Here is a 27,370-nt window from a genome sequence, read left to right as displayed (position 1 = left end):
GCTGTAGCATTGCCGGTAAACAGGGCAGCGGACTGCATTCAAAGGCGTTGCAAGTGGCATTGAGATACAGAACGAAACTAAAGATCACCTCGTTGAAGTCACACAGTAGACTAGGCTAAATCAGAGCCTACTTTTGTTTTTATCAAGATGATGGCCTTTGGCGAACAGTTTAGGCCTAGGCCTACTCAAAATGAGTAAAACCAAATTTGGCGAAATCTCGCCAAAGCTGTATGCGAACCACCAATTATAGCTTGACGAGCCGCGCAATGAGTAACACTGGGCTAGACTGTCAATACACAGCATTCTGACACCTGTTGAACTTGGCGGATTGCGCACCTATGAGCAAATTTGACCAGAAAACTAACAATTCTCCTTCTGTAGGCTAGGCCTATTCTTAAAATTAATAAATAACGATAAATGTTGGTGCTATTTCAGAAAATGGTTAGGCTAGATAGTCTAATCCCAAACTACCTCCACTACATCCAACAATAATATAATTTATTACCTTTAACAAAACTCCTTCAACCTTCTGTCTTCATGGCTAGGCTACTGACCAATCCTGGCTCAGGGATTAGTTTCTCTATCTCGTGCACGCCTAATGCTGCACCAGGCATTCTGATATTGTGCCCATTTTAGTAGGGTTCTATTCTAAGTTAAATGAATTAAATTAAGTTTCTTTGTAAACTAAATGATTGACATGTATAGAGGTTAAAATGTTACAGCTTACCTGCACGTTGATCACTCTTGACGGGGTTGACCATCCAAAAACGAGTCGTATAATTTCCTGTTCATGTTTTGTTGTTCAAAATTGTTTTATATCAGAATGTCCTCCTTTCTTTTAACGTTTGTCTTGTCTTGTTTGTTTCTTTCAGCTGCACTCCAAAAACAGCTGCCAGGGAGCACAATAATGATTTATGAAGGCACGGTGAAGAAGTGGTTAAAGTACGCTCCGGAGAGAGACGGAGGCGTAGGGAGGCGAAGCAGGCCGGCGCAAGATCAGGTAGATCAGCTAGTCGAGCTTTTTAGAAATCTCATTTAGCGTATTGCTGGGCATGTTTTGTAGCCTACCAAATGTTAATATTTCTCTATTTCTTTTCAGGCGCCTTCATGACAAGACAAGACATGGAACAAAAATAAACCTACATGGATCCGATGGAAGGTATAAATACATTGATTAATGAGGTAGTGGGCATTTCAATTAGTGCTGCAACACGTTGCGTCTCTGAAAATGTAGATTTGCTCATTATTACACATAAATCTTGAATTTTATCAACCAAAATGAAGGGCAAAATCACATAATGATTCAAAATATGTATGCCAACATTAAACACCACATATGCATCAGTAATAATGAGGTTTGAATTATTTTCTGGGCTCTTATGAGTGGTTTAACAAAAAAAAGCCAATAGGCGGAATTTCCTTTTTTCAAATCAGAGGTCAACTTTGAAGGCCTGTAAAGCCACAAAGCTACAAGATCCAACTTGCTATCATACCATTTTATACTCCAGAGATATGTAGCTTTCAGAAAAATATAGTGAGAATTTGCCCCCCGAAGTGGTAGTGACAACCCCCTGTGGCTCATGGACTATTAGTCCACTAGAAGACATTGTTCGATTTAAGTCAATGAAATAACCTCTTCTTAATATTTTATTATATGTTGTATTGTATTGTATTATGTTGGTTGGATTAATAGCCTACGGTTGGCAAAGAAAAGTCGTTTTCCTACCATGGGTCTCCAGCACGTTCTCAAGCTCATTCTCTTGCCGCCCCTTTCGAGCTAATTGCCAGAGGCTGAAGCCTTTTAAACACAATTGTTGCGACTCAAGGCATTCCAGCCTACGAATTTTATTTAAAAAGGACTAAATCATGCATAATTAAACAATAACTCAATTTAGGCTACTTGTCTACGCAAAAAGGTTTCCATTACAGCACAACCCCTATCCAATGAAGGGCTGCCTTGTCTCGCAATACACTGTTAACAGCAGTGTAACAGCAGTGGAAATCCCGACACTTTTTCAACTGCATGAAACTTAAAGAGCGGTTTGCAGGTTGGACACCCCTATATAGCATAGTGTATGTTGATGATAAAACAACAAGATTTTCAGAAATTGAGAAATATATAACTATGCCATTAACGATATTTTGAGATAAATTGTGATAAAATAACTTCCGCATCTAAAGCACTGACAGGAAGTGACGATGGGCGAGGGAGTCTGGTCAAGTTCAAGTTCAAATTACAATGGATGTGAATGAAGAAACCGAGTTCTCCAATGTCAATGAACATGCCTATGATGGCCCACAGGCCTATAATTATGAGCCTCCCAGGCGAGATAGAGGCCAGGGGGAGATTAGGGAGATCAGGGGGAGGAACAATGGACAGAGGAGAGAAGTAGAGTTGTGGTGTCAAGAAAACCAGTGGCGAATAGGGCAAATGACTTGGTGAGTTACTGTAGCACCGAGGCTAACGCTGGTTCATCTAGGGCTAGTACCTTGGTATTATGCAATAAATCTGCTTTTGCAAACATACTTTCCTTGTTCTTGATTAAACAACAGTCTAACAATCACATCTGTCTATACAAATCCAGTACTCGGTTTTGCCTGCGAAAGGGAGGGAGAGAGGTGCAGATTAGGAAGAGAGGCAAGGTCTCTGATGGCTGTTAAACGTTTTGCTGGCTAGGTGCTTGTGCGGACATTGTGAGGCTATGGCGTCGGCGGTGGACAGCATGTGTTGTCGAGAGGTGGATGCCTACTGGGCCCTAGTTGACGGTTTAGTCCCGGCCACAGACATTACCTGCCTGACGCTCCATCCCGGCTTTGATGCCTGTTGCCTCAACCCGTTTTCGCTGCAGGTAGCATATCTCAACTTCAGGCAGGAGCATGGCCCTCTCCAAGTCAACAGACCAGAGTATGTTCAGACGAATTTATAACACCACTATTATATTATCATACACCTAATCTATTATAGTTGTCCGTTTTCTACACAGATAACAAACTTTGTGTCAAATAAATGTGCATTATTGATTCTGAGGGTTTAGCAGATGTTCAAACTCAGATGTGCATACATACTTGAGGCTCTACAATTGACTTTACCATTGTGGAATAGAATAACAGAAAATGTTACATCAAATACTTCTATCACTTGATTGTATTGACTATAACAGGATTGTTAATATCATGATTGCCCCCTTCATTGCTCTAGGCAATTCCGATACACAGCCTACAGGCAGGTGGTCCGATGGGCATATGGGTTTCTGGGCAGGGAGATCAGGAAGGCAATACCTGCTTGTGTTGTGGTCGCAATCAGGAGGCAGTTTCCAGAGGAAGGAGGGACATACAGGGGCTTCCAATGGCCCCATATGGGAGGCAATCAATAAATATGTATTTTTGTACAAAATAAACACAAATTGTCTTGGTGTATAAAATGTATTTCTCATTTCATTGACAGTAATTAGGACTTAAAACGTGAATGACGTTCAAGATAGTGGCCGACTGCCTCATCCTTGGCGATCTTGTGATGCGTGGAAAGAGGGGCAGGTGCAGCTGAGGACAGGATGGCGCTGTCTTCTTTGAGGGCTTGTGGTGACCTTATATATCCCTCTCTCAGGGAGACCATCAGGGCTGATGCATATTCTTGATGTGGGAAACAAATATTGAGATCACATTCAGTTAACTAGTTAATACATTGGGTCAACTAAAAAATGATCATTAGAAACTGATCTTGAAACTGCTCACCTTATGATGGTTTCTCTTTTATGGGTCGGACGACCCAGCCACCCTTACGAACGGACTGCATAGCGCACCTCACCATTGTTCGAGCCACGTCTCTGTCTCCATTGTTATTGAAGTGGAGGGCCGCTAAGAGAAGTCTGTAGGAAAATGGTACACTTGAGTATTAGGGACCACAACTAAGCCAATGTAGTGTGATACACCAGCAATACAATACATCCCAGCATGAGGTTAGTGAGGTGACTACTCGATTTCATGAATACGGTCAGTAGGCTATGCGATGCTGTTGAAATGAACAATTTTGACCTTTTTCAATGAGGTTTTGGCTGCTATATTAGACTGCATTAGCTGTAGCCATACTCATCCATTAACCTTCATCAACATTTACCTGCTGTACATTCCAAGAAAAGAGAAGCCGGTGTGCTTTGGCGCAAAGTGAAGGATTAATGAATGGAATGCCTCCAAGGAGAATGTTTGGTGTTGTGGTGAGAGCTGTCGAATATCCTTCAGCAGGGCCTTTCTGGAAGCAACACTTTCCAACTTTACCGCGGCTGTTGATCCTGTATTAAACAGTTATTGTATAAGTATTATTATTATTATTACAAAATACTGACAAGGCATGACTACATTTAGATCACATGTTTTATGCGTTACATCTCTAAGGCAATTAGTAGCATACTCAAACAAATCTTTGTCAAGCACAATGCAAATGTGACCTCTGACCCCAATTGTACACTCTATTGTACCTGGTTCAAGCCACTTAGCAACCTATAATATGCAACACATTAAGAATGAGAATATTTACTTCAAGTTCACAGTAGAGTTTTACAGTAGTTTTTATGATAGAGGTCCATCTATCTATTCTGGTCTGTACAAGCATTTTTACCTGTCGATTTCTGTCGGTTATTAGGGCTGACAACTGCATGCCTTGGTCCTTCAGGAACCGCACACTGCGCTTCAGACCCTCTATCTCACACCAGGTGCTGCTTGGGACCTCGGAGCTCTAAAATAAATAAATAAATAAAGATTTGGTCATATCAGTAGCTTTTAAACCTGACACCTGATTTATGTATCTAGGATATTAACCTACCTGGACAAGTTGAAGATCCAAAACCTTGTTTATTCGGTCTTCAATCAAGGAATACGTTCCATATTTGGCACAATGTCCAGGAGAGTCTGATCTATGAATGTCAAAGACAGGTTTTTTGTTAATGGAAACAAAAATCACAGACACTTTATGAATCTGTTAATACTGTGTTGGTCTGTTTTCTGTATCAGCAATAAGAGCTGAATCATCCTACCTGCAGTCACCAGAGAGGATCAGTCCACCCCCAATCTCCTTCAGCTCTCTGATGATCCCTCTCTGCTCCTTCTGCCAGGCCTGCACGATGGTAGGAATTGTGTAGTGGCGCTGATGGCGGAAAAAAGTGCTGGCACTGATGCACTGCAGCCCAAACAGCTTCAGCATCCTGATTGTCTGAGTAGCCATGCAGCCCGAAAAGTGAATGGCACCGCTTAGTAGAAGATTGCAGGCTGGCATGTTTCGGTGCAGCATATTTTGATTCTGCCAGTAACGCTGATAGCCACATGCTGTGCAGGCCTGACCGATGTATATGAAACAGGAAATTAATACAACTACTAATACCAAATATAGCTGCAAGCAGCAATGAGGGGGCCAAGCAGTATAGGCCGGAGTAGCCACGGCGACAAGATAGAACTCAGCAGACACACTTACACTTTCACACTTTCAACAAGTGTCACATCAAAACATAGCTGATTTTGTAGGGCTGAAACAGGGCTGAGTATTGCCACCACCTAAGCCAGCCAGCCCCACACCTAATCACCCCAGCCCGTCCCACCCCGTCCTGCCCCGCCCCGCCCTTGCACACACGCACGCATTAGAATAAACTGGATGGAACATGTTGTCATCAGTTTCACATCAAAAATAAAAGATCAATAAAACACATCAGCAACTACAGATCAAAATGCAATATTGCTAATTGCAGCACCCCCTACAGGTCAAAGGTCACCAACGTTTTTGAGCGTCCTCCTAATGGTGTCATGAATCCATGTAGTAAGTTTGGTTATGATACATGGCAGGGTTGCTGAGATATGAACTCACTTCCTGTTTGGCGGCTTCGCCATCAATTTCGATTGGCTGTTACGGGCGAATGCTTTTGTCAATTGTTCCAGAAAGCAATATATTGATAGGTTATGGTCTGAAGATGGTCTCTGCCAATTTTGGTGAGGATCCGCTGAAATTTGTGACCTGCGAAAACTTGTACGTGTTTTTGATTAAATCCAATATGGCGGCCGAATCAATTACGATGACATCACAAGTTGGCTTGGGTCGGCCTAAGGACCTCCAACAGTATTACCAGACACCACTAGTGCGTTTTAATTCTAAGCACAACAGCAGCTACAGGCCAAAAGGCATGTTTCTAAATTACAGCGCCCCCTAGAGGTCAAAGGTCACCAGATTTCTTGAGCGTCCCCCTGATTGGGTCCTGAGTCCATGTACAAAGTTTGGTTATGATAGATCAATGGGTTGCTGAGATATGAGCTCACTTCCTGTTTGGCGGCTTCGCCGCAATATTTGATTGGCTGTTACGTACGAACGGTTTTAGTTCCGAAGACGAAAAGGAGTATCATTTGTGAGGCTTGGTCTGAAGATCATGTGTGTCAAGTTTGGTGGCGATCGGACAAAATTTGTGACCTGTGAAAACTTTTTAGTGTTTTTGATTAAATCCAAAATGGCGGAAAATCCATCATGGCGGAAAATGACGTCATAGGGTGCGTTGAACTCGGCTTGGTCCAAGGATTCCAACGATATCTCATTTTTGACAATCGGCCATACGGGTCAAAAGTTACGTGCGTGAACGCATGTCCAACTTTGGCCTGTTGGTGGCGCTAGAGTGCTCAAGGTGCCGGTATGAAACTTGGTGAAATTATTCATGAGACTGTCCTCAATCAGTGTGCCAAATTTCACAACTTTTCACCAGACGGTTCTATGGGCTGCCATAGACTTCCATGGCGGAATAATAATAATAAGAACAAAGAGAAACACAATGGGTGCCTTCGCAGCTTCGCTGCTTGGCCCCCAATAATGTATACAGTATATACACAAGCCAAATTCAAAGTCGCTCACGCTTCCTCTGGATTTCCAGGGTAAGGCCATGATTCAACTCTAGACAAACAGTTCAAAAATATCCTCTTACCTGCTTGATTTTTATGTAAGTCCCTTCCTGGTACTCTATTTGTCCCTGGGTTTCCCCACAACAGACCGAGCAAACAGTGAACAGACACATCAGCTGGCTTAGGCAAACAATGAACTTGTCAGCCACACTGGAAAAAGAAAAGGAGAATGCTCATTAATGTTGACTGACAATTTGTGGACACAATCAAAATAAAAATAGGTATTCATTTTTTTACTTTGAGTCATTGAAGGATTCCTGTATTGGCTCTTCTGGATTCTCCTCATCAGATGACTCACTACTCATCTCCTCGTCTGGGATCCATGTCAGATCAGAATGGTCCATGACATCAGAGGATGATTCGTCCTCACTTTAGACAGGACTGGGCAGTGGAGTTGATGTTTGTTCCTCAAACCATTCAGTCTGAGTCCCCATACTAACCATCTCAGGCTTTACCTGAACAGCTAAGATGAAAATAGATTAATTTTGTTAGTTGTACAACATCACATAGTCAGTGGTCACAACACATGCACAGCCACAACAATACAGTCCAGTACGAAATGTCTTCTTTCTACCATCAGAAGTAATTTGTAAATATGTGTGCCATATACAGCTAATGATACATACAAGTTACACTACCTGATGAACGTTGCAGACATTTGATGTTGCACTGTGACCCACGATTAAGGACTAATGGTTCTGGACTGTGTAAAAAGAAGCCCCTCTGTATCTTCAAAATCTACAGTGCTAGGTGCATCTGTCCCTTCATTACTGGCTGCACTCTCTGCCAAAATCTGAAAACACGACAAAAGCACACAATAAAATAGGATACAAGCTTAGTTACCAACTGGATCAGTAATAAATCAGTAAATAAAAAAGATATAAAACCAAAGCAACTCTGACATGTCAAAACCTCTATTCAAACACATTACTAAAAGCATTACTAAAACTAAACTTAGAATTTGATCATTTGGTGGCAAAGTTACCTCTGACACGGATAAATGGCTTTCAAATAAATGCCTTCTGTACAATTGAGACTTGTTTGCACAACCAGCATTATAATGTCCCAGGGAGCTACAGTGGGTCCCATTTAGAAGTGGCCACTTCATTCGCGCTTTCCGTGAGTCACTGATACTGTATGTAAAACTACTAACTTTTCGCCAAGAGGTGGCAGCTGAAGTACGCTTGATACTGTAAGCCATTGGTTCCCAAAGGAGATTGTATTTGGGGCGCCAGCATAGCCTAGTGACAATTTATGTTGTGTAATAGACCTAGCTTATATCATACAGTACAACAAATCGTTATTTTAGCAATTAGAAATAAAGTCAAAGAAGCTGAGACACATTGCATTTTCAATTATGTATAATTTGATTTCTATGGTAAGCAGATTCGTAATGAGAGCCTATACCTGTCAACATTTCAGTGGCAGAATCTGGGAAATTTCTGCATATTGAGTATTATTTGGGCCTTGCAATTTACCGGAGAGTAGCCTACGGGATACAAAATCAGACGTGAGGAGGGCGGGAGAACTGAATTGAAATGCGGGGGAAACGGGAGAGTTGGGCTAGCTGCCTGCCATAGCATTGCGCAAACTGCTAAATTCATGTCAGAAGGCAGACAATTAACGACAACCTGTCCTAAAGCTCAGTCTCTCTCCCTCTCTCTGTATTATTGTACCGAAGTACTGATGCTAAGAACTTGCACAGTCAACGCATTTTTTTATCCATATGATTGGCTATTTTAGCTACTCCTGTTATCAAATCATGTTTGCTAATGCAATAGCCAAGATTACATGCATGTTACTAGTTAGATGGTTGATTTCCCAAAACATACACGCTGGAATCACTGAAATGATTAGACTAAAACATTACGAAATCACACAAATTAAGAGTTAAAATAATTAAAAGTAAGACTTACTCTGCTAAGAGCTCGTTTTCGTTGTGCAGAATGTCTGCTCTTGGTCCTCCAGTCCCGCCCGCGCCAGAATCAGGTTTTGATGGTGGACTTGATTCCATCGAGTGAACCGAGGGAACAGCATCAGCAATCAGCCTCACATGGTCCTTACTCCGAAATCCCATCCGAGACTCCAACAAATCTCCAGGTCGATAATTCTCCGGAGTGAAATGTGCGCCACAAACAACCGAGTGTGTGGTGACAGACGTGGCAGTGAAGTCCGCTCTTTTCACCTGCACAAAACGCACCCAAGAACGAAAAGCCTTGCTTTTCCTAGAAGGAAAATGATGGACACGATGTCCTGACAGGCTGGAATTCGTGCAACCAGCAAAAACACAATAATTGACCATTATGACTTCTTTAAAACTCTTATCTAAAACTTTCTCTATCTCTCGCTATGTCTCTCACTACTGCTCTAACTACATCTACATCCACAATGAGAGAGCTGAACGTGAGCTCTTATTTGCCTCGGCCTACGTCATATGACGCGTTGCCATAGCGGGAAAGGCGTAGTCCTTATCCTAGCTTAAAATAAGCACATTTTCATCAAAATCATTCTATTTTAGGTTTTGTGTTACATAGTAATGTCTACACATGTGTTTTTAAAAGACCTCTTCAGACAAGATTAAGCATTAATTCAGTTATAAATTCAACCTGCAAACTGCTCTTTAACAGTGAACCATCAAATATCTCCCAGATTTCAGTGCCCGTCAGTCCCAACATTTAGCAATATAATCAAACAGTCCAAAAGTAAATTTAAATCCCAAACCAAACCGAAAATGCTTTTGATACACTGTAAAAAATAACACTGCATCTTACTGCAGTAACACAAGTATACTTTACTTACTATAGGCTGACCTATTGTTCTTACTAGAGTAACATTAGTAATGTGCCGAACTTGCATCAATGGGGTCTAAAACTTGAGATACACGAGTAAGCTTCACAACTCAAACCTGAGTAAACTGCACTCACGCAGTGCACACGCGCACAGTCAGCAGAGGGAGCATTCTGGATTCCACAGCCAACGGTCGGCAGTGTTACGGTGTGGATGACTTTTGGAATGGGAGTGTAACGCAGCTTCACCAGTGACTGACTTGCTCTGTCTGGTAAGTTTACAGTATGTATTAATGTGTCAAATATTTACAGTATAGGTTGAACTAACAGCATTTGTGCAAAACTGTACATTCGGTTTCATTAACAGCTGGGGTAATGTTAAGTTCAACTTGCTAAGTGGCCGATATATGCGCTAGCTGCTAACAGTTTGCAGTTAACTGATAGCAGCTATGCGAGTTAACACTGCCTCAGACCATGCAGAGCAGAAAACCAATATTCTAGGTATTCAAGCCCTTTGATATTTTTTTGTTATCGAAGTTATGAGGAAGTGGTAGCGCCTGGGGTCTAGAACTAGGCTGTATAAATTTGCCAATAGCAGTTGTCTTCATGAGCTCTCTTAATGAAGTGTAGTTCTAACGTTAGCCATTTCTCATGAGAAACGCTTGCTAGCATGCTAAGTTGATTCAAAACGTGTAAAGCTTAAACTGTGAACTGTTATGGTTTACGTCGATATTCCTACAGTATTGATAAAACAATTAGGATAGTTGGACTCATAACCTTACTGACTGAGAAAATTAGCCATGGTCTTTATCTAAAATCTTTCGTTGTGATTTAGCAAGAGGACTTAGGTTGCAGTGTGTGGAATTTGAACGAATGTGCCGTTATTGAGGTGCAAAATGGCGTCATATAATTCCAACGTATGATCAGAGAATGTCTGGTATGATTGACATTTTAAATTATATTGTGATAAATGTACTAGGCCTGAAGCAATAGAGAAAATTAAGTTGGCAAATCATAATATTTTTAGCTTAACAGTATTAATTAGGTCTCTGGAGAAATAATTTAAATTAACATTTAATGTGATAAACTGAATCAGCTGTTTTAGTTAAACATGGCCAATAGATGCATATTGATAATAATTTTGCCCTTTTTTTCTTTTTGCAGTTGGAAAACTGAAAATGCAGAGCAATGAACTGGACATGTAAGTTGTGCTTGTTTGGATGTGAAGTCAAAGGTCAGTTGCTCAAACACTACAGATTGAAACATGGAGGTTACACCAGAATACGACCGAAAAAAACTGCAGAGGGTGGTGAAAACTGGCCAACGCATCACCGGTTCCTCACTCCCCTCCATCAAGGCCATCCAGGGCAAGTGATGCTTGCGTAAGGCGCGCAGCATCATCATCAAAGACTGTTCTCACCTCAACCAGAGACTGTTCACCCCACTCCCCTCTGGGAGGCGTTACAGGTCTCTCTGCACCCGAACCAGCAGGTTCAGAGGAAGCTTCTTCCCTGCGGCTGTCACCCTACTGAACTCTAGCTCTGCATCCTGGTGACAACCAACCAACTAAGCCCCCGCCCGATGCCTCCTTGCCTGTGCCTGTTGAGGTGTCCACCATGACCATGGAAACCTTGACGGGGGGCACCCACCCCCCGCGGACAATTGCACTACCCTATCCCACCCATAGTGTTCTATTTATTTACAAATGTACATACTGTAATTACACTTATACATGGCATTTTCTACTGCTCTTCATACTATTCATCCTGCACATACACGTATTCTTACTACTGTTATAATGTTACTGTTTCTGCACTACAGTACTGTTACCACACTGCACATAGCTGTATACTGTACATATATGTCTATATGGTTCATATATCTATATGGTTTATTCTGCTAATACACTGCACATATTTATACCTAATTTATATTACTCTAAACCACCTTCTGTAAACCAACTGTATACTACTGTTTACACCGCATATTTCTTATCCTATATATGCACCACCTGTCTTTGTTTATCACATTGCATTTTTCTGCTTTTTTTGCACTTCTAGTTAGACGCAAACTGCATTCTGTTGTCTTTGTACTTGTACTCTGCAAAATGACAATAAAGATATCTAATCTAATAGTGGCAACTATTTGTGTATATTCTGCAAGTAAACTTTACAATCCAACATAAAGTACCCTTTACAACTCAAAGTAAGGGTAACTCATTTAACAGTAGTTAATACAACTTTGTTTCAAGTAAGCTTTATTCGAGGGCATGAAGTAAACTTTACTAGTTGGAAGTAAGTAACCAGAACTTTAAAGTCTTAAGTAAGGATAACTTCTTCTAAGTAAGCATTACTTGTAGACATCAAGTAAACATAACTTGGAAGAGAAAAGTTTTGTTTACTTAACTTATTTAAGGCAACGAGTTTCCACCCTTTTTTCAAGTAACCATTACTTATTATTTTTTACAGTGTAGCCTACCGGTATGCATGCCGCTCCAAACAAAATGCATGTCTAAATGCAGGTTAGACATATTTAAAAAAGCCTGCCTCGAATACCAGCCCGCCTCAAATAAAGATGATGATAAATGATTTATGCTAAGCAAGTAGCCTGGATTATTTTATGATTGTTTGTAGACAAACTGGCTTCAGATATCCAACAGAGTGAATGAGATTGTGCAGTCTTACAGTACTGTAGATGGCTGTGGTTAGTGATGTGATGCTGTTAATGGGGAGTTTTACAGTTAGCGCAAATCCTATATGTTATTATTTATTTAGCGTACCTATAAGGCTTTTTTTTCCTTATCAAAAGTGAGGGGGACGACGGCCGTCTCTTCAGAACTGCGTCGGACATATCCCCCACGTCCCCCGTGCCTCCTGCGCCCCTGCACAGATATTACATGCATCACACGAAAGAGCTTTTTCTCAGCTTTTAAACAATGTTAGCCGCAAGTTGTTGTGGTAAACGGTTCGCGAGAAAAGTAACTTTAATTGATTCATGTTACATTCTGCGCCCATCTCCTATGGCTATCCAGTGGTCGGTCTCGGTGCATACTTCACGAATTTTTCCCGAACATATGACAAACCATATATCAGAAGAAACAGCAGACCTTACCGAATACAAAGGTGTAAAGCATTCCCCTGTAAAGTTAGCCATTCCAGAGTAATCCGGTTTTACATTTGCAGCAATGTCTAAATGCATGTCTCCAACTTTGGGCTTCAGGTTTCACAGTTTAAATTGTTCAATACATGATTTCATAACAGGCCAAATACAACATAAATGTTACAAATATCGCCTATAGATATCTTAAAATCAGCTGACTAAGAGTTTGTCAAAGTAGCCTTAATCAGAGTCCTGCACGGGTCCAATTTTTTAAATCCGCAACCACCCGTACATGTTTAAAACCGCATCCGATCCGTTTTCCGACACCAGAGCTATATCCGTACCCGACCCGACCTGCATTAAATAAAACTGACACCCGACCCGTACCCGAGTTAAACAGACACGTTTAAGGAACTAATTACACAACCATTAACATTGCAGATCCAACTTCAGCTGAAGTTGACAGGCATATCCTACATTATGTATTGTGGTAGCCTGGCTACTTTTCAACACCCGAGTGATAACATTTTAACAGTTTTCAAGCAGATGCGTCTACAAGGCTATCGCCACGCAAATGCCTAATTTAGAATTTAAACACGGCTTTCCACACACAACTTATTAACAGCAGTAGTAGGCTAGCCTACATTAAATGAAGGAATGATTCGGTCATAAACTACACCGGATTATGCATTAGCCTGTGAAACTTTATGGAAATAGCCATAAGACGTGTGACACTATCCCCCTTTTCCCACGCATAGGATAAATCTCGCTCGCTTGCAGGGATGTCAACAGTGTTGGGAAAGTTCACTTTCTTTGTGAACTAGTTCAAAGTTCAGTTCACAAATTTTAAAATGAACTAGTTCAGTTCATAGTTCATATTTCAAAATTTTGAACTAAGTTCACACTTTCCAAAAATGAACTAGTTCATAGTTCTTTTTTTTTCATATGTTGCTGCGAGCTATTATTTTTCAAAATTATTGCCACAGATAGAATGCAGTTAATTTGGGTTGAGGATCTGTCTTGACAGTCTTTTGATTTTTTATTGGCTTGCACATACCTTGAAAGGCTAGCCAGGTGCTTCAGTTCAATGTGCCGTTTCAGGTTTGCTGTGGATGTGACTGAAGTGCGGGCAAAGTTTGCACAGAAATGTAAGATTTTTCCCATCCTCACCGACCTTGTCATAAAACTTGTTTAAATGATCATACGACGCCTCCTTGCTGCTTTGTCGTCTACATCAGCCTTTCTCAAACTTCTTTGACCTGAGGCCCAGTCAAGGCATACTTTGGGGTCATAGGGCCCACCTACATGAACCCACCCCTCCTCCCACCCCCCATCAAATTATCATAATGATATCACAATTATTATGACCGCCGCTAGCGAAGCTAGCGAAGCGGTCATATAGGGATTGTCAAAGTTTTTTTTTTTTTTTTCCGTCATCTACTTCCTGAATTTTTGGTCAACGATACCCGGGACACCGAACCACCGGGGCACATGAAATTTGGTGGGTATGTAGCCCCACTAGACTTTTACGGAAAAATTTCGTTTCGTCCCCGGGGTCCACTCCCCCCCCCGTGCTGGGCCCCCCGAACCGCAAAAAAAGCAGTTTTTCTTAAATAACTACCTGAACCGTGGCACCGAGGATGAAGAATCTTTTATGGTATGTTGGTCTCAAGGGCCCACATCAATCTGGCCCATAATCACTCATTTGTGATTTGCACCCCCCCGGTAAAAAATGAAAATGCAATATTATTCTGCTTTAATCGTCCCTATCTTCAGTTAAGATGTTCAGAACTGCACCGAATTTTATGTGTATGATTGACCTGGCATTCTCTGGGGGTATGCCAAGTTTCGTAGAATTTCATCCATGGGGGGGTCTTTAAAAAAATAGATTATGTGTACATTTAGTGACTGTACACTCATTGGCCTGTAGATGGCGGTGCACACATATACACATGCACACACACACAGGCACCCACATACTATCGGTATTAGAACGGCTGATACATAATTACAAATTCAGTAGGATTAAAAGAAAGCCAAAATAAATATTCATCATCATCATCATCATGGCTGCATTTCCAGTATTGGCGATAAGTAGTCGTTTGTCCACTAGATGGCGCATCGTTGCAGTGAGACGTAATTTTGTTGGAAGTTAAACGTGGGTTGGAATACAATGGCCGCTTCCTACAAGGACTATAGTTTACCGCAGAGAACGTCTAATAAGGATAGGATGATGTTCACATGAAATGTAATTCCCATTTCTTCTTGAAGCCAAAATAAATCTGAGGATGTTTATCGGACATGCTTGGTTTTTACTGCAGGTACGTTAATCTTATAATATCAATAAGGACCTAGGCAATGTTACCGTTAGCGTTGGTTGAGTGATGGAGGCCAATTTGATTGATTGCATTTGTAGAAAACTATAAATGCGGTTATACCAAGCAAATTGATAACAGCACTGTAATTGTATCTTTCGACTGTCATTTGTTGCACGTGCTACAAAAATCATTCTGTGCAATGGAAGATTTACCAACGTTACACCGATCTGATACAGTTTTGCCTACATGCCTGAGACTGAGACGCCTGTTTATTTTGTTTGAAGTGCGTGCAGGGTGTGAGAGGGGAATCGATGTGCTTTGATTCCAGCTTGGTAGTTGTAGTCTGTGAAATTAAAAAGCACGTGTGTGTGAAGTATCCAAACAATGACACCTTCATTTCATTATGGCTGCTTTAGCAACACACCATTTAAGCTACTGTGTAGGCTAGTGGGTCCCATTTAGAGGTGGCTACTTCATTCGCGCTTTCCTTGACTCATGGAGCTGCGTGAATTTTATTACAACTTTTCGCCACGATATGGCAATTTAAGTCCGCTTGATACTGTAAGGCTGAAGCCATTGGTTTCCAAAGGAGATTTTATTTGTGTCGCCAGCATAGCTTATTGACAATTTATGTTGTAAATAGGCCTACCTTATAAGCCTACCTGTAGCTTAAGGAAGCTAACAGCTTTCTATTAGGATCTAGTTTGTTAGTTACAGTTTTGTCATAACTCCCTGATGCATTTTTGCATTTAGAATAGCCAGAGCGTGAACAATATCGGGTGCCTATGGACTAGGCTCGCTTGGTGAACCCAGCCTGATCTGCCCGCTATTTATTTTTTGATTTCTTAAAAGATTGAGCTTGGTCTGGTGAAAGCCAGACTAGCCATGGACCTCAGTTACACAATGCAAGGGAACATGAATCAGCCTATATTTGCACGAACAATAACGGACAACAGCTCTTCAACTTTGGCCCGTTAAAATGTGTATGAACAGTCTAGCGACGCATTTCATCAAGGCCCATTTGGACATGTCAGTTATTTGCACCACTAGTAAAACAGCATTTCGTTTCAGACTACTGTTACTTAATTTGTGCATTGACAATAAAGTATTACATGAACTAAAGATGACTAAAATCTTATGTAGAAGAAGAAACATTCACAAAAAAATCCATCCATCCAAAAATGACCTTTGTTTTTGATAGCTGTTGAAAACGGCTGAGATGTTTTTGTAAATAAATAAATAAATAAACAAATAAATAAATAAATAACATTATGCTGATACCTTTTGCTTTTCCCAAATACAATGTAGCCTACAGGTGTAAGTGACCTTTCATCAATCCAGTTGCAATGGATGAACTGTGATGAACTGCCCTACTTGTGATTGTTTAGAGATTTTAAAGGTTTTATAACAATGCTACATCTTCTTTGGCTATTCTACAATCTATTCACCTTTTCAGCACCAGTAGGCTACTTTCTGTGCAGCCGCACACACACACTCAGGCATGCCAAACAAGCATACACAAAAGTTTCAAGAGTGGGGGATGGAGTAAAATATGGAGACAAATTGAAGTGTGCTTTATTTTCGCGGAACGGATGTACAGGACTGAGCGGCGGTCATATTTTGTACCGCTATGCGGTACATCTAGTTATTATTTTTATACTATATTGCTATACATGCACTTCAAAACAGTCAATGTTTAAAGTGCTAAGATTGTTCAGAAAAGTTTGTGAAAACATGCACATCAGAGTACTGCTTTACTAATGTAAAATGTAATTAGGCAGTTTCATTGTTTTTGCATTGTTGCATGATGCTTGCATGAGAAATTCTCAAAACAACAGCATGGGTGCCGTTGTTTTGGGATGTTACCCTCATGCAAGCATCATACACTGATAGAATATTTATATGCTATTTAATTACATTTCATTTGAATGCCTGAATTTAAGGATTCAGGAAACACAATACCAGCTTTTGTGAATGGTAAATGGCGGATCAGATCATGCGTAAATCACTGGAGATCTTTAACTATCTTTAACTAGGACTAATTAATAGCTTTTGGCTGACTTTATACTTAATGCTAGACAGTGTTTTATATAGTCTTTGCTGTTTTTTATGGAAGTTGCATAAATCCACGTCGTTCTATTAAATGTCGTTTCATAATTAAATAGCCTTCCAATAGGTTGAAGCTTAGCTTTGCTAACGTGCACACGCATGCATTGAATAAACGCTCATACCACGACTTAATTCTATGCCTCTATGTTTGATGACACCAAATTAACATGTATTTCCTACTAATTGCAGAAACTGTTTTCTTTTTCTGTCCGCGGTTCCTTGATCAATTGCGCAGCAAATTATCAGACGAAGCCCCAGGAATAATTTCACTCGGCAGACCAGCATTGTCCACGTTGCGGACCGCGGCCCATAGTTTGAGAAATGGTGACCTGCATGCTGCCATAATTAAGGCCTTTTTACGGTGTGTTTTAGCCGGGTTTTCGCATGGAAGGCTCTGTAGAAATCTGGCACCCTATTGAACGAAGTTAAACTGAAAGAGTGTGCCGTTCACAGACACCAGAATGAACGAGTTCACAGTAACGTTCATCAGGCAGTAATACAGTACGTTCAGTTCACGTTCGCTCAAAATATGAACGAGTTCATGAACTTTCGTTCAATGAACGCGTTCAGGCACAACACTGGATGTCAATAGATCTCACAATCTAGGCAATATTGGGAATTAAACGAGCATGCTCTCTCCACCATGACAACATGTCAAAAGAGTCATCTTTAGGCGTTTTTTAATCAATGTGCAGCCACTTTGTTCTGAAAGACTGCAGGCAGATCCCACGCATGTGATTTTTAAAAGTGAAAGTAGCCTATAGGCGCCTGTTTTGGGAAGGCACGTACGAAACGTGCATTTCAAATGCTTTTATCAACTTGAATTGCAGGCATATTATTTAGGATGTGTTACTGTAGAAAATATTGTTACATATGCACGTGATTCCGACCCGTGTCACCCCCGTGTCCGACCCGACCCGCACCCGCATCCGACACAGAATATTTTTCACCCGTTTCATCAAAATGTGCGGGTCACCCGTCGGGTACCCGCGGGTACCCGAACCCGTGCAGGACTCTGGCCTTAATGATCACAAAATGCTAAGCATGCATGTAGACTATTTGAGTTTCTGAAAGCTGAAATGTGCTTAAATTGTACATGATTTCATAACAGGCCACATAGAAAATAAATGTTAAATATAGCTTATATCTGTAAATATTAAAATCAGTTATATGATTAACAGTTATGTAATATGTCATGTTTGCTATTAAATAAGGGTTTTAAGGTAAAAAGTAAGGCATTTGTAGAAACTGAGCGGTTTTGTTGCGTAGTGTAAATGTTGTGTGTGTGTGTGTGTGTGTGTGGGGTGGGGTGGGGGCGGGGGTTGGCAGGTATTCATTGTGCCCACCCCAAATTTCTATTTGCCCCCCCAATCAGAGCAGCCTAGATCCGGGCCTGCACTGAACTGAATAAAGCCTCTGCTCTGACTTTGCCATTGGGTTTAGTTATTGTGCATTCTCTGGCTGAAGTCGACATATCTGAACTCATATCTGGCATTGTGCCAGTGATCTAATGTGGTGAAGTCTTCAACAGTCTCTAGAATGAAGTGATCGAAGGCAAGCAGCACCTGAATCAGGTTTACCTGCTTTAAGAAATTCCAGGTACGTTGTCACACCTTCAGCAGCCATCTTCTGATTTCATTAACAGGAAATCCATTGAACAGCGACATCAAGGTTAGTTTGTTGCTTTTAAACTTTTTTGTTATCTTTCTATTTTGCAAATCACACTAGGCACTAGTAAAGCCCCTCACATCAAGATGCATGTGACCTTCTTAGGTTAAATAAAACTGCGTGCATCTGAAAGTATACCATTATAAGAATGAAAACTGCAGTGTTCTGTTGCATCTATAACATAAGTCTATACCATTTCCAAAGGAATGTAATATATTGAGCATTATTTTAATTTATGCAACTTCTTCTTCCAACATTGTAAGAAATTACAGATATCAGTTTAAAACAACATTTTTCACTTGTAGGCCTGTAGATTACTTGAAGTGACACATCTGATTACGATTTAATCATGTTGATCATGCGGTTTTATACTTAAAAGGTTCAAGAGCTTTTACAAACTGTGATCAGTCAAGGCAAGTGGCCCCTGAAACAGGTTTAACTGCTCTTTGTCTCTTTCAGAAATTCCAAATAAGTGTTGACACCTTCAGGAGCCATCTTATGGTTTGATTAACAGGAAATAGATCCACCGAACTGCGACATCAGTGTAAGTTTGTTGGTTTTAAATCTTTTTGTTAGCTTTCCATGTATCCATGTTTCAATGCAAATCTCACGTCCATATTCCTGTTGATTGACTTAATGTAATAATGATTCCAAATTCCAATTATTTTATCTTTACTTGCAATTACTTAGACCAAAAACTATGAGAAGCACTTTTCAATGTTTCTCACCATACAAAACATTAAACATTCAGTAATGGCTGTGCTGTTTATTTTGTTCCATGTGTATTCGTTTTATGCCGTATCAATTTCAAGATGAAATGACTCACTAGTGAACCCCTCACATGCATGTGATAAATATGTCATCATCTGTGTTCAGTGGTGCCAGCAGAAATTTTTGACAGGGGAGGCCTTTGCAAATCTTGGGGTGTCACGCCAAAAATGGAAATTAATAGTAATATATCACATATATATTAGGACACATAGGAAGAGTTTGGCTCCAAAACACTATATCCTCTATTTTAATGCATTTTCATAAATCATTTTTTTTAATTATGACTGCCTTTTTTTTGTATGTTGATCTTAAGGGGCCATGTCAACCCATTCCATAACCACTCATTTCATGTATAGCGCCACCTAGTTAAAAACAAAAAAGTAAAAATGAGGTGTTAGGTAAGTGTAGGATCATTTTGACACCCTCTGAATGCACGCCAAGTTTCGTGGAATTCCGTTCATGGGGGCCATACAATAAATTCATTTATGTTACTGTACACCAACTGGCCTGTAGGTGGCCGGACACAGTTTTCTGTGAATATCTCGAGAACCGTAGGGCCTAGGAGGACCACCTTTTTTTTGTATGTTGGTCTTAATAATGGATGTGAATTGAATTTGGACACATTTTGCGTCTGACGGTCACATAGCCAGGGGTGGCCACAGGGGTGTTTACACAGGAGTTTATGTTGAGGTGGCCGCGGCCACCCCTTGGTGGTGCCACTGTCTGTGTTGCTTTCTGATCATGATCTATTGAACAGATTCCTACAAAATGTAGTGAATGTGTCCGTAACACTAAATGTGTTACATCCAGTGAATTCATATATATTACAACTGAACTGAATTCTATTTCTCATTATACTGGCTGGGTGGTCACACATGAAATGAATGGTGGCTGGATTGTTAATTTTTGCATTTTTTTGCTTTTAGGTTCCCCATAAAATTTTTGAGGCCCTTGGACACTGCAACTTAGTCCCATGATGGAGGCTGGAGACTATTCTGTAACGGGTGTGTAACTACTGTAAAATTAATAGTCATGGTTCGAACCAATATGTTGATAATCAGGGTTCTAAATTAACTTTTTTGATCACCAGCCAATGTGGCTGGTAACTTTCTAAAGTTACTAGCCAATCAGAATTTCTACTAGCCAAATTTTGTCCGGTGAAAATAAGAGAATTATGAGTTTATGAGATGAGTGTCACTGAATGCATTTGATCATTTTATTAACATTGTTAGCATGAATAGATACCACGAAATATATACTGAAAGTGCAAACACTTCATTTCATGTTTGGGATTTCTCTCTCTCTCTCTATCTGGCTGTCTCCTCATCCCCTGCTTCATTCCTCTTCTCGCCCCCATAAATCTGTTTCAACCACTGCCGCATTTAGTTTAATCTTAACTTAATAAAAAGGAGATATCAATTATCATCAACAATGACAAGCCAGCTGGAACCTGACACTCGTTTTCTCTCCCTCTTGTGCACGTTCTCAATTAAATAGGGCTAAATAGTAGCATAGGGCCTACGTTCAAGTTGGATCTTTATAGAGAGGACCTGAAAAGTATCATCTTTAGCCTATGTAACATGCTGTTGGTCCATGTTGACATTGTAGGCCTATACTTTCTCTAACAAGAGTGAAAAACAGTTTGCAGTACAGCTATAATTATTGGCTAAATGTTGGCCCCTCCTCTGTCTCCTGGTGCCCTACGCACAGTGCGTGATGCGTGTGGTGGTGGTGATCACTGACCCGGCAACTTTTTAAAACATTTTAGCCTACAAGCTCCTCACATTCCATCTTCAGCTAACTCCATAGACAATAAAATAAACGATCTTGCTGCTTCAGGTTTTGCGGCCTCCGTTACATGACATCAGCCCCCCTTCAAAGGAAAAATGTAAACACAATGCATTAATTGCATTAATATTTCGTAACACATTATGTATTTGTGTTATGTACATGTGTTTTGTACTTTTTACTTTACTTTACTGGATAACTCCCTCCTCTTTCAGTCTATGCTCCCTGCTCTGGCTCCATTCGTTCTTATAATTCCTTGTGTTTTCTGGTAGACGCTCCGTTCGTTTAGAATTAAAAAATTGATGGAATTGCCCAAGAGTGTCAGTGGTCCCTGTCCAAATTAGAAAAATATCATCAATGTAGCGTCTGTATAGAAGGATATTTGGCAGAAAACTGTTAATGTCAGGATTCAAGACAAAGTTGTTTTCAAAAAGACCCATGTAGAAATGTGTATAGTTGGGAGCCATGGTGCTTCCCATGGCAGTTCCCTTGGTTTGCAAAAAATAATCCTTAAAAAGAAAGAAATTAGATGTTAGTATTAGCTCAGTCAAGTCAGTGACACATTCAGTGCTAGGTTTGCTCATGGGTGACATTTGATTAAGGAAAAAGGCTACTGCACCTAAACCCCCACTATGTGGAATATTTGTATAGAGGCTAGTAACATCAAATGTGGCAAGGAGGCAATCCTGATGAGGTAGCACCATAGTCTTAAGTTTGTTTGAGATCCATGGAATCTCTGGTGTAAGATGGCAAAGACGCTACCAATGGCTTAAGACACTGATCAACAAAAATTGAAATGTGGGAGGTCAGAGACCCTATGCTGCTGATAATGGGCCTACCCACAAGGGGAGTTGTAAGGGATTTATGGATCTTGGGTAGAGTGTAGATCACAGGAACAATAGGAAAATCATTTGTCATGACATCATATTCAGATTTATTAATGTCACCTGAATCCAGCCATATTTTCAATCTGTTATGCACAGTAGTCTTAAACTTGGTTGTCGGGTCAGAGGACCATGTAGTGTAGAATTTGGTGTCATTCAACTGTCTGTACATCTCAGACTCATAATCAGACAAATCCTGAATAACGACAGCGCCACCCTTATCTGCTGGTCGTACAATCAAGGTGCTATCATTGCGTAGCGCGGTCAGGGCATCTCTTTCATTTTTGGGCAGATTGTTAAATGTATTGTATTCCTTTTTTATTTTTAAATGTAGCTCGTACTTCCTGCTCAACTACATTGCCTAGTGTCCTTTTTAAGACCTACGTTACAGAGTTTGAACAAAGTTTCTACGTTAAGCGGTTGAAGCTGAATTGGACGCAGAAATTTGTTGGGAAGAAGAAGAAGAAGAAGACTTCAGATAACAGAACAGTGCATTTTCATGCACTGTAATAACTGGAGAATGTAATTTTGAGGAAATTACCAGTGCATGAAAATGCAAAACATATATTAACATAAAATGCAAAACAAACTTTTATTTGAAACAGTTGTGGGCAGAGGGAACAGCTGGCGGGAGTCATAGTTGATGACAACTGACAGTTGAAATGGCTGAACAGTTACAGTACCCTCCAGAATTATTGCCACCTTTGGTAATGTTGACTAAACAGGTATAACAGGTATAAAAAATAATCTTTTGATGATTCATTGTACTCTCACAATGAAAGCGATGAGGCCGAACGATTGCAAGCTGAAGTCGTGGACTCTGTAGATGTTTGAAATGATGGGATCTGATTTCACCCAATCGCTAACGTTTGGCCGTGACGTATGTTATGCGCCAGCTCGATCGTGAAGTAAGCTACGATACGACGCTCACCGGAAATTGAGTGTGCTGTATACAACAACCATTCCCCTGAAGACAGAGCGAACAAGATGGATGTAAATGACCGATGCCGGCTAGATGATTCCACTTACCTTGTCATGTTTGACTACTTCTCACGGTCCATTGAAGTCGCCAAACTGCAATACACCACCTCATTTGCAGTTGTGGAACGTATGAAATCTTGGTTTGCACGCAACGGAGTCCCAGTTACGTTTGTCACGAATAATGGACCACAATTCTCGTCCTTCACCTTCCGCCTTTTCTCAAGGGCCTGGGACTTTACTCATGTGACCTCTAGCCCGCTCTACCCACAGAGCAACGGCACGACAGAGAGGGCTGTTCAAACTGTGAAGCAACTCTTCAAGAAGTCATCAGACCCTTACCTGGCACTCCTGGCCTACCGCTCCACCCCTCTCGCCAGTGGATATAGCCCCTCTGAACTCCTGCAGGGTCGGCGGCTTCACACACCAGTACCTGCCCACCCATCGCTCCTCCAGCCAAGCTGGCCTGACCTCTCAGCCTTCACGGGACAAGACCAGCGGTCATAGCTGAAACAAAAGGCTCACTTTGACACCCGTCACAGAGACAAACCGCTGCCAGCACTCAACCCGGGTGACTGTCGATACACCTACAAGACGTTGAAACCAATCTACCATAATGCGGTGGCTACTCACATGGGCAGAATAATCCCAGAGTCCCTCCGTGGCAGGGCCAGGTAGTCCACCCTGGCCCTGGTAGTGAAGTGTGGTTAATATGTTTAATGCAGCTGGATTTGCTGCAGCCAGCAGCTAAGGCAGCCAGGCAGCTTCAACGCTACACTCTGTGGGTATGAACATGGGGGCTCACGAACATGTCCCCAGAGTGTAGGGTAGTAGCTCCCTAGCTACTCAGCTGCTGGCTGCAGCAACTCGAGCTGGGAAAAACCAATTGTTTTCATTTTTTTACCCCCCCTCCCCCAAAAAATAAATAAATAAAAAAGTAACTAAGTAACCTTTCCTTCAAGTACATTTTAAATTAACTACTTTTTACTTTTACTTGAGTACATTTTCAGATGGGTAATTTAACTTGATATACTTGATATTTCATCAAAGTATTGGTAATTTTACTTGAGTACAATATTTTAGTACTTTTTCCACCTGTGTGTCATGGGTGTAGGTTTAGGGTGGGAAGCTAGGGACTAGTCCTAATCAATATTTTGAGATGACAAAAATGTCCCCACCAATATTTTAGCAAACTCCTTTGTGCTATTTGGACTATTCCGACGGCCAGGACGACAGTAAAAGACACACTGTCATTTGATTGGCTGAAACCGAAGGGGGTTTATCTGACACGCACAACAGCGTAGCCTAGGCCTACTTCACTTTGTGGTGGCACTGGCAGGAAAACGAGTGAGTGTGTCGGTATATAGGTATATATATCGTTATATAAGTTATCAGGGATGTCTACCAATACATAACCCAAAAAGGCCAGTGTGCAATATTTTTAATATTCCCTTTGCCCTTCAGCATGCACATTTTTCCCCTTTTTGTGCTTTGTAGATCAGCTATGCCACCAAAGAAGAAAAGGAACATTCGAAGCTTTTTCGTTATGCAGAGTCGAAGTAGGTAAAGCAACTACAAACTGGCAACTGGTGACCAGGCTTTCAAATGCAAATTTGACTGTGGAAAATAGCATTAACTGTTAGGATATTATCCAGGATATTGTCACAAATAAACCTATAGACAGGTCATCTGCTGGAAAGATTAGGCCTATTTTTTGGTCAAAGTTTTCTCCATGGATTCTTGGTCAGAACCCCTATTGGAACAGATTAAAACTTGGGGCATGTTGAATTTTGTCCAAAAATCCAATATGGCCGCAGTATTCAAAAATGGCACATTTTTACATACTTTTTGCTATGCTATGGAGACATTTCTGGAAAAAACAGTGTAATTTTAGCAAAAAACTGTCCTTTTCTATCAAATAGCCTACATATTTACAGAGGTTAACTGATGATTTTAAAACCCTAATTATTTTCCTAACAATTTTAAATCATTAAAAAAAATAGAATTTTGTCAGATATTTGTCAAATATCAGAAATCATCAAATTTCCTTCAAACATAAACCTCTTACAGGTTAAATACAGTTCAAATAAATTGGGTATCTTAACTTAAAGGAAGATTCCGGTATTTAGCACTTTGAGTCCCTTTTCTGGTTTGTTTTGGATGAACTAGAGTGGTGGACACCGAAATTTTGACAATTGGTCCTGTCTCAAATTTTCTGACTCGTTTTGAATCGCCTTTGACTAGTCAGAGTGGCTGCCTACAGGCATGCTCAAACATGTCCTAAAACAACCCTTAACGTTAGTTTTCAAAACTGTGCAACTCACCGAGTGGTTAGTGGTTAATTAGTTAGTGGTTCATCCGAAACAATCTGAAAACAGGGCTTTTTAAGTGTAAAATACCCAACTTGTCCTTTAAATATATGGATTTGATAAGATTAGCTGTTGTGTTACTGAACTCCTCCATTTCCAATTAATTACAGTGCATGAAAATGCACTGTACTGTTCTTCCTAGGCTTCTTCTTCTTCTTCTTCTTCTTCTAACGCGTTTAATGCAGCTTCAACCGTTTAACATAGAAACTTCATTAAAACTATGTTACGTAGGTCTTACTTAGGACATGAGTGCTTGGTACGTTTCATCTTTGTAACTTTTATACTTTTTAAACTATTAATTAAAAAATAATCAAAATTTCCCCATAGACAACATGGGCTGATGACATCACAATAGAGCCGTTAAGCAATTAGAATCCTATGCCAGGTGGTCAGGCCACCTGGCTCAACTGCCAGTCTCAGGCTTTAAGCATACAAGGATACAAGGAAGTTTATTGTCACATGCATATAGTTACTGGAAGTAAGAAATGCAGTGAAATTATGTCTGGTGTCAGCCTATTTGTGCATTTATGGGGGGGGGGTAAAAAGTGCAGTAGAAGAGGGGTTTAGTAGATTAAGTGGCAAGGGCTGCATAAGAAAGGTGGGGGAGGATTGGGATTGGGATTGGGGGGGGGGGGGGGGGCACCAACAAGGAGCACCCAAGAGGCTAGGCAATCAAGGACATGGGTAGATAGATGGAGGAGAAATCAAAAATAATAAATAAAAAGTTCTATGGAGATGTGCAAAAGTTGGAGAAAGTCAGATATGTGTGTGTGTGTGTGTGTGTGTGTGTGTGTTTTGACGTGTGATGAAATAAGAAAATAAATAAAAGGTCTGTAGCATAGGGAGAGGGATGTAAAAGTGCTAAAAGTCATGTAGGTGTGTGTGTGTGTGGGGGGGGGGGGGGGGGGGGTCCTGAGTGCTGAGGAGTGAATGAATACAAATTCAGTATAGTGTGAATTCAGAGTTGGGAAATGTTTGAGAGTGCTGAGGAGTGAATGTGTGCAAAGTCAGTATAGTGTGAGTTCAGAGTTCGGATGGCCTGGGGATAAAAACTTCTCCTGAGTCTCTCAGTTCTGGCTTTGTGACTACATAGGCGTCTTCTTGATTTCAGCGGTAGGAATAATCCATTGTTAGGATGAGAAGAGTCCTTCAGAATCTTTTGGGATCTTAGGAGTACTCTTCTGGAATAGATATCTTGTAGAGCAGGGAGTTGAGTTCTTATAGTACGTTCAGCTGAGCGTACTCTCTGCAGAGTACTACAATCTCTAACTGTGGAGTTCCCATACCAGGTGATGATGCTACCAGTTAGAACACTCTCAACCGCTGAAGTGTAGAAGGCCTTCATGATGGATGTAGAAACTTTGAATTTCCTTAGCTGACGAAGGAAGTAGAGTCGTTGTCTGGACTTCTTCAGAACATATTGAGTGTTAACAGTCCATGTTAAGTCTTCAGTAATGTGGACACCAAGGTTAGCATTCTTAGCATTTTAGCATAACTGCTATAAATTATTAGCAATTTGGCACACACATGAAGTGATATAGTGAATAGACAGGGATAAAAGCTTGGCACTGGGCGTTGCCCAGGAACTCCATAGCGCCCCCTTATGTCACTGTGACTTGTGGTTGGCATATAGTTTTAGATACACACACCAAATTTGGTGGGTGTATGTAACTCCCAAA

At 40.8% G+C, this 27,370-nt stretch overlaps 1 protein-coding gene across 1 annotated transcript in view; it reads left to right on the top strand.

The window, feature by feature from the left end:
- The first annotated feature begins 18,846 nt into the window (after nucleotides 1-18,846).
- The window catches only part of LOC143132618 (uncharacterized), a 38,599-nt gene continuing 30,075 nt past the window's right edge, over nucleotides 18,847-27,370 (top strand). Inside the window, exons 1-3 of the mRNA XM_076292269.1 lie at nucleotides 18,847-18,904; nucleotides 19,361-19,445; nucleotides 20,599-20,676. Coding sequence (XP_076148384.1) covers nucleotides 20,649-20,676 — 28 coding nt within the window. The 5' untranslated portion in view covers nucleotides 18,847-18,904; nucleotides 19,361-19,445; nucleotides 20,599-20,648. The remainder of the gene's footprint in view (nucleotides 18,905-19,360; nucleotides 19,446-20,598; nucleotides 20,677-27,370) is intronic.

Source organism: Alosa pseudoharengus, unplaced genomic scaffold, assembly GCF_046254945.1.
Source record: "Alosa pseudoharengus isolate Yale_2024_CS ecotype anadromous, Long Island Sound unplaced genomic scaffold, YU_APseudo_1.1 YU_APseudo_1.1_scf_1, whole genome shotgun sequence".
NCBI classification, from domain to species: domain Eukaryota; kingdom Metazoa; phylum Chordata; class Actinopteri; order Clupeiformes; family Clupeidae; genus Alosa; species Alosa pseudoharengus.
The sequence above is the reverse complement of the archived record's forward strand: the minus strand, read 5'-3'. Positions and strand labels throughout refer to the sequence as shown.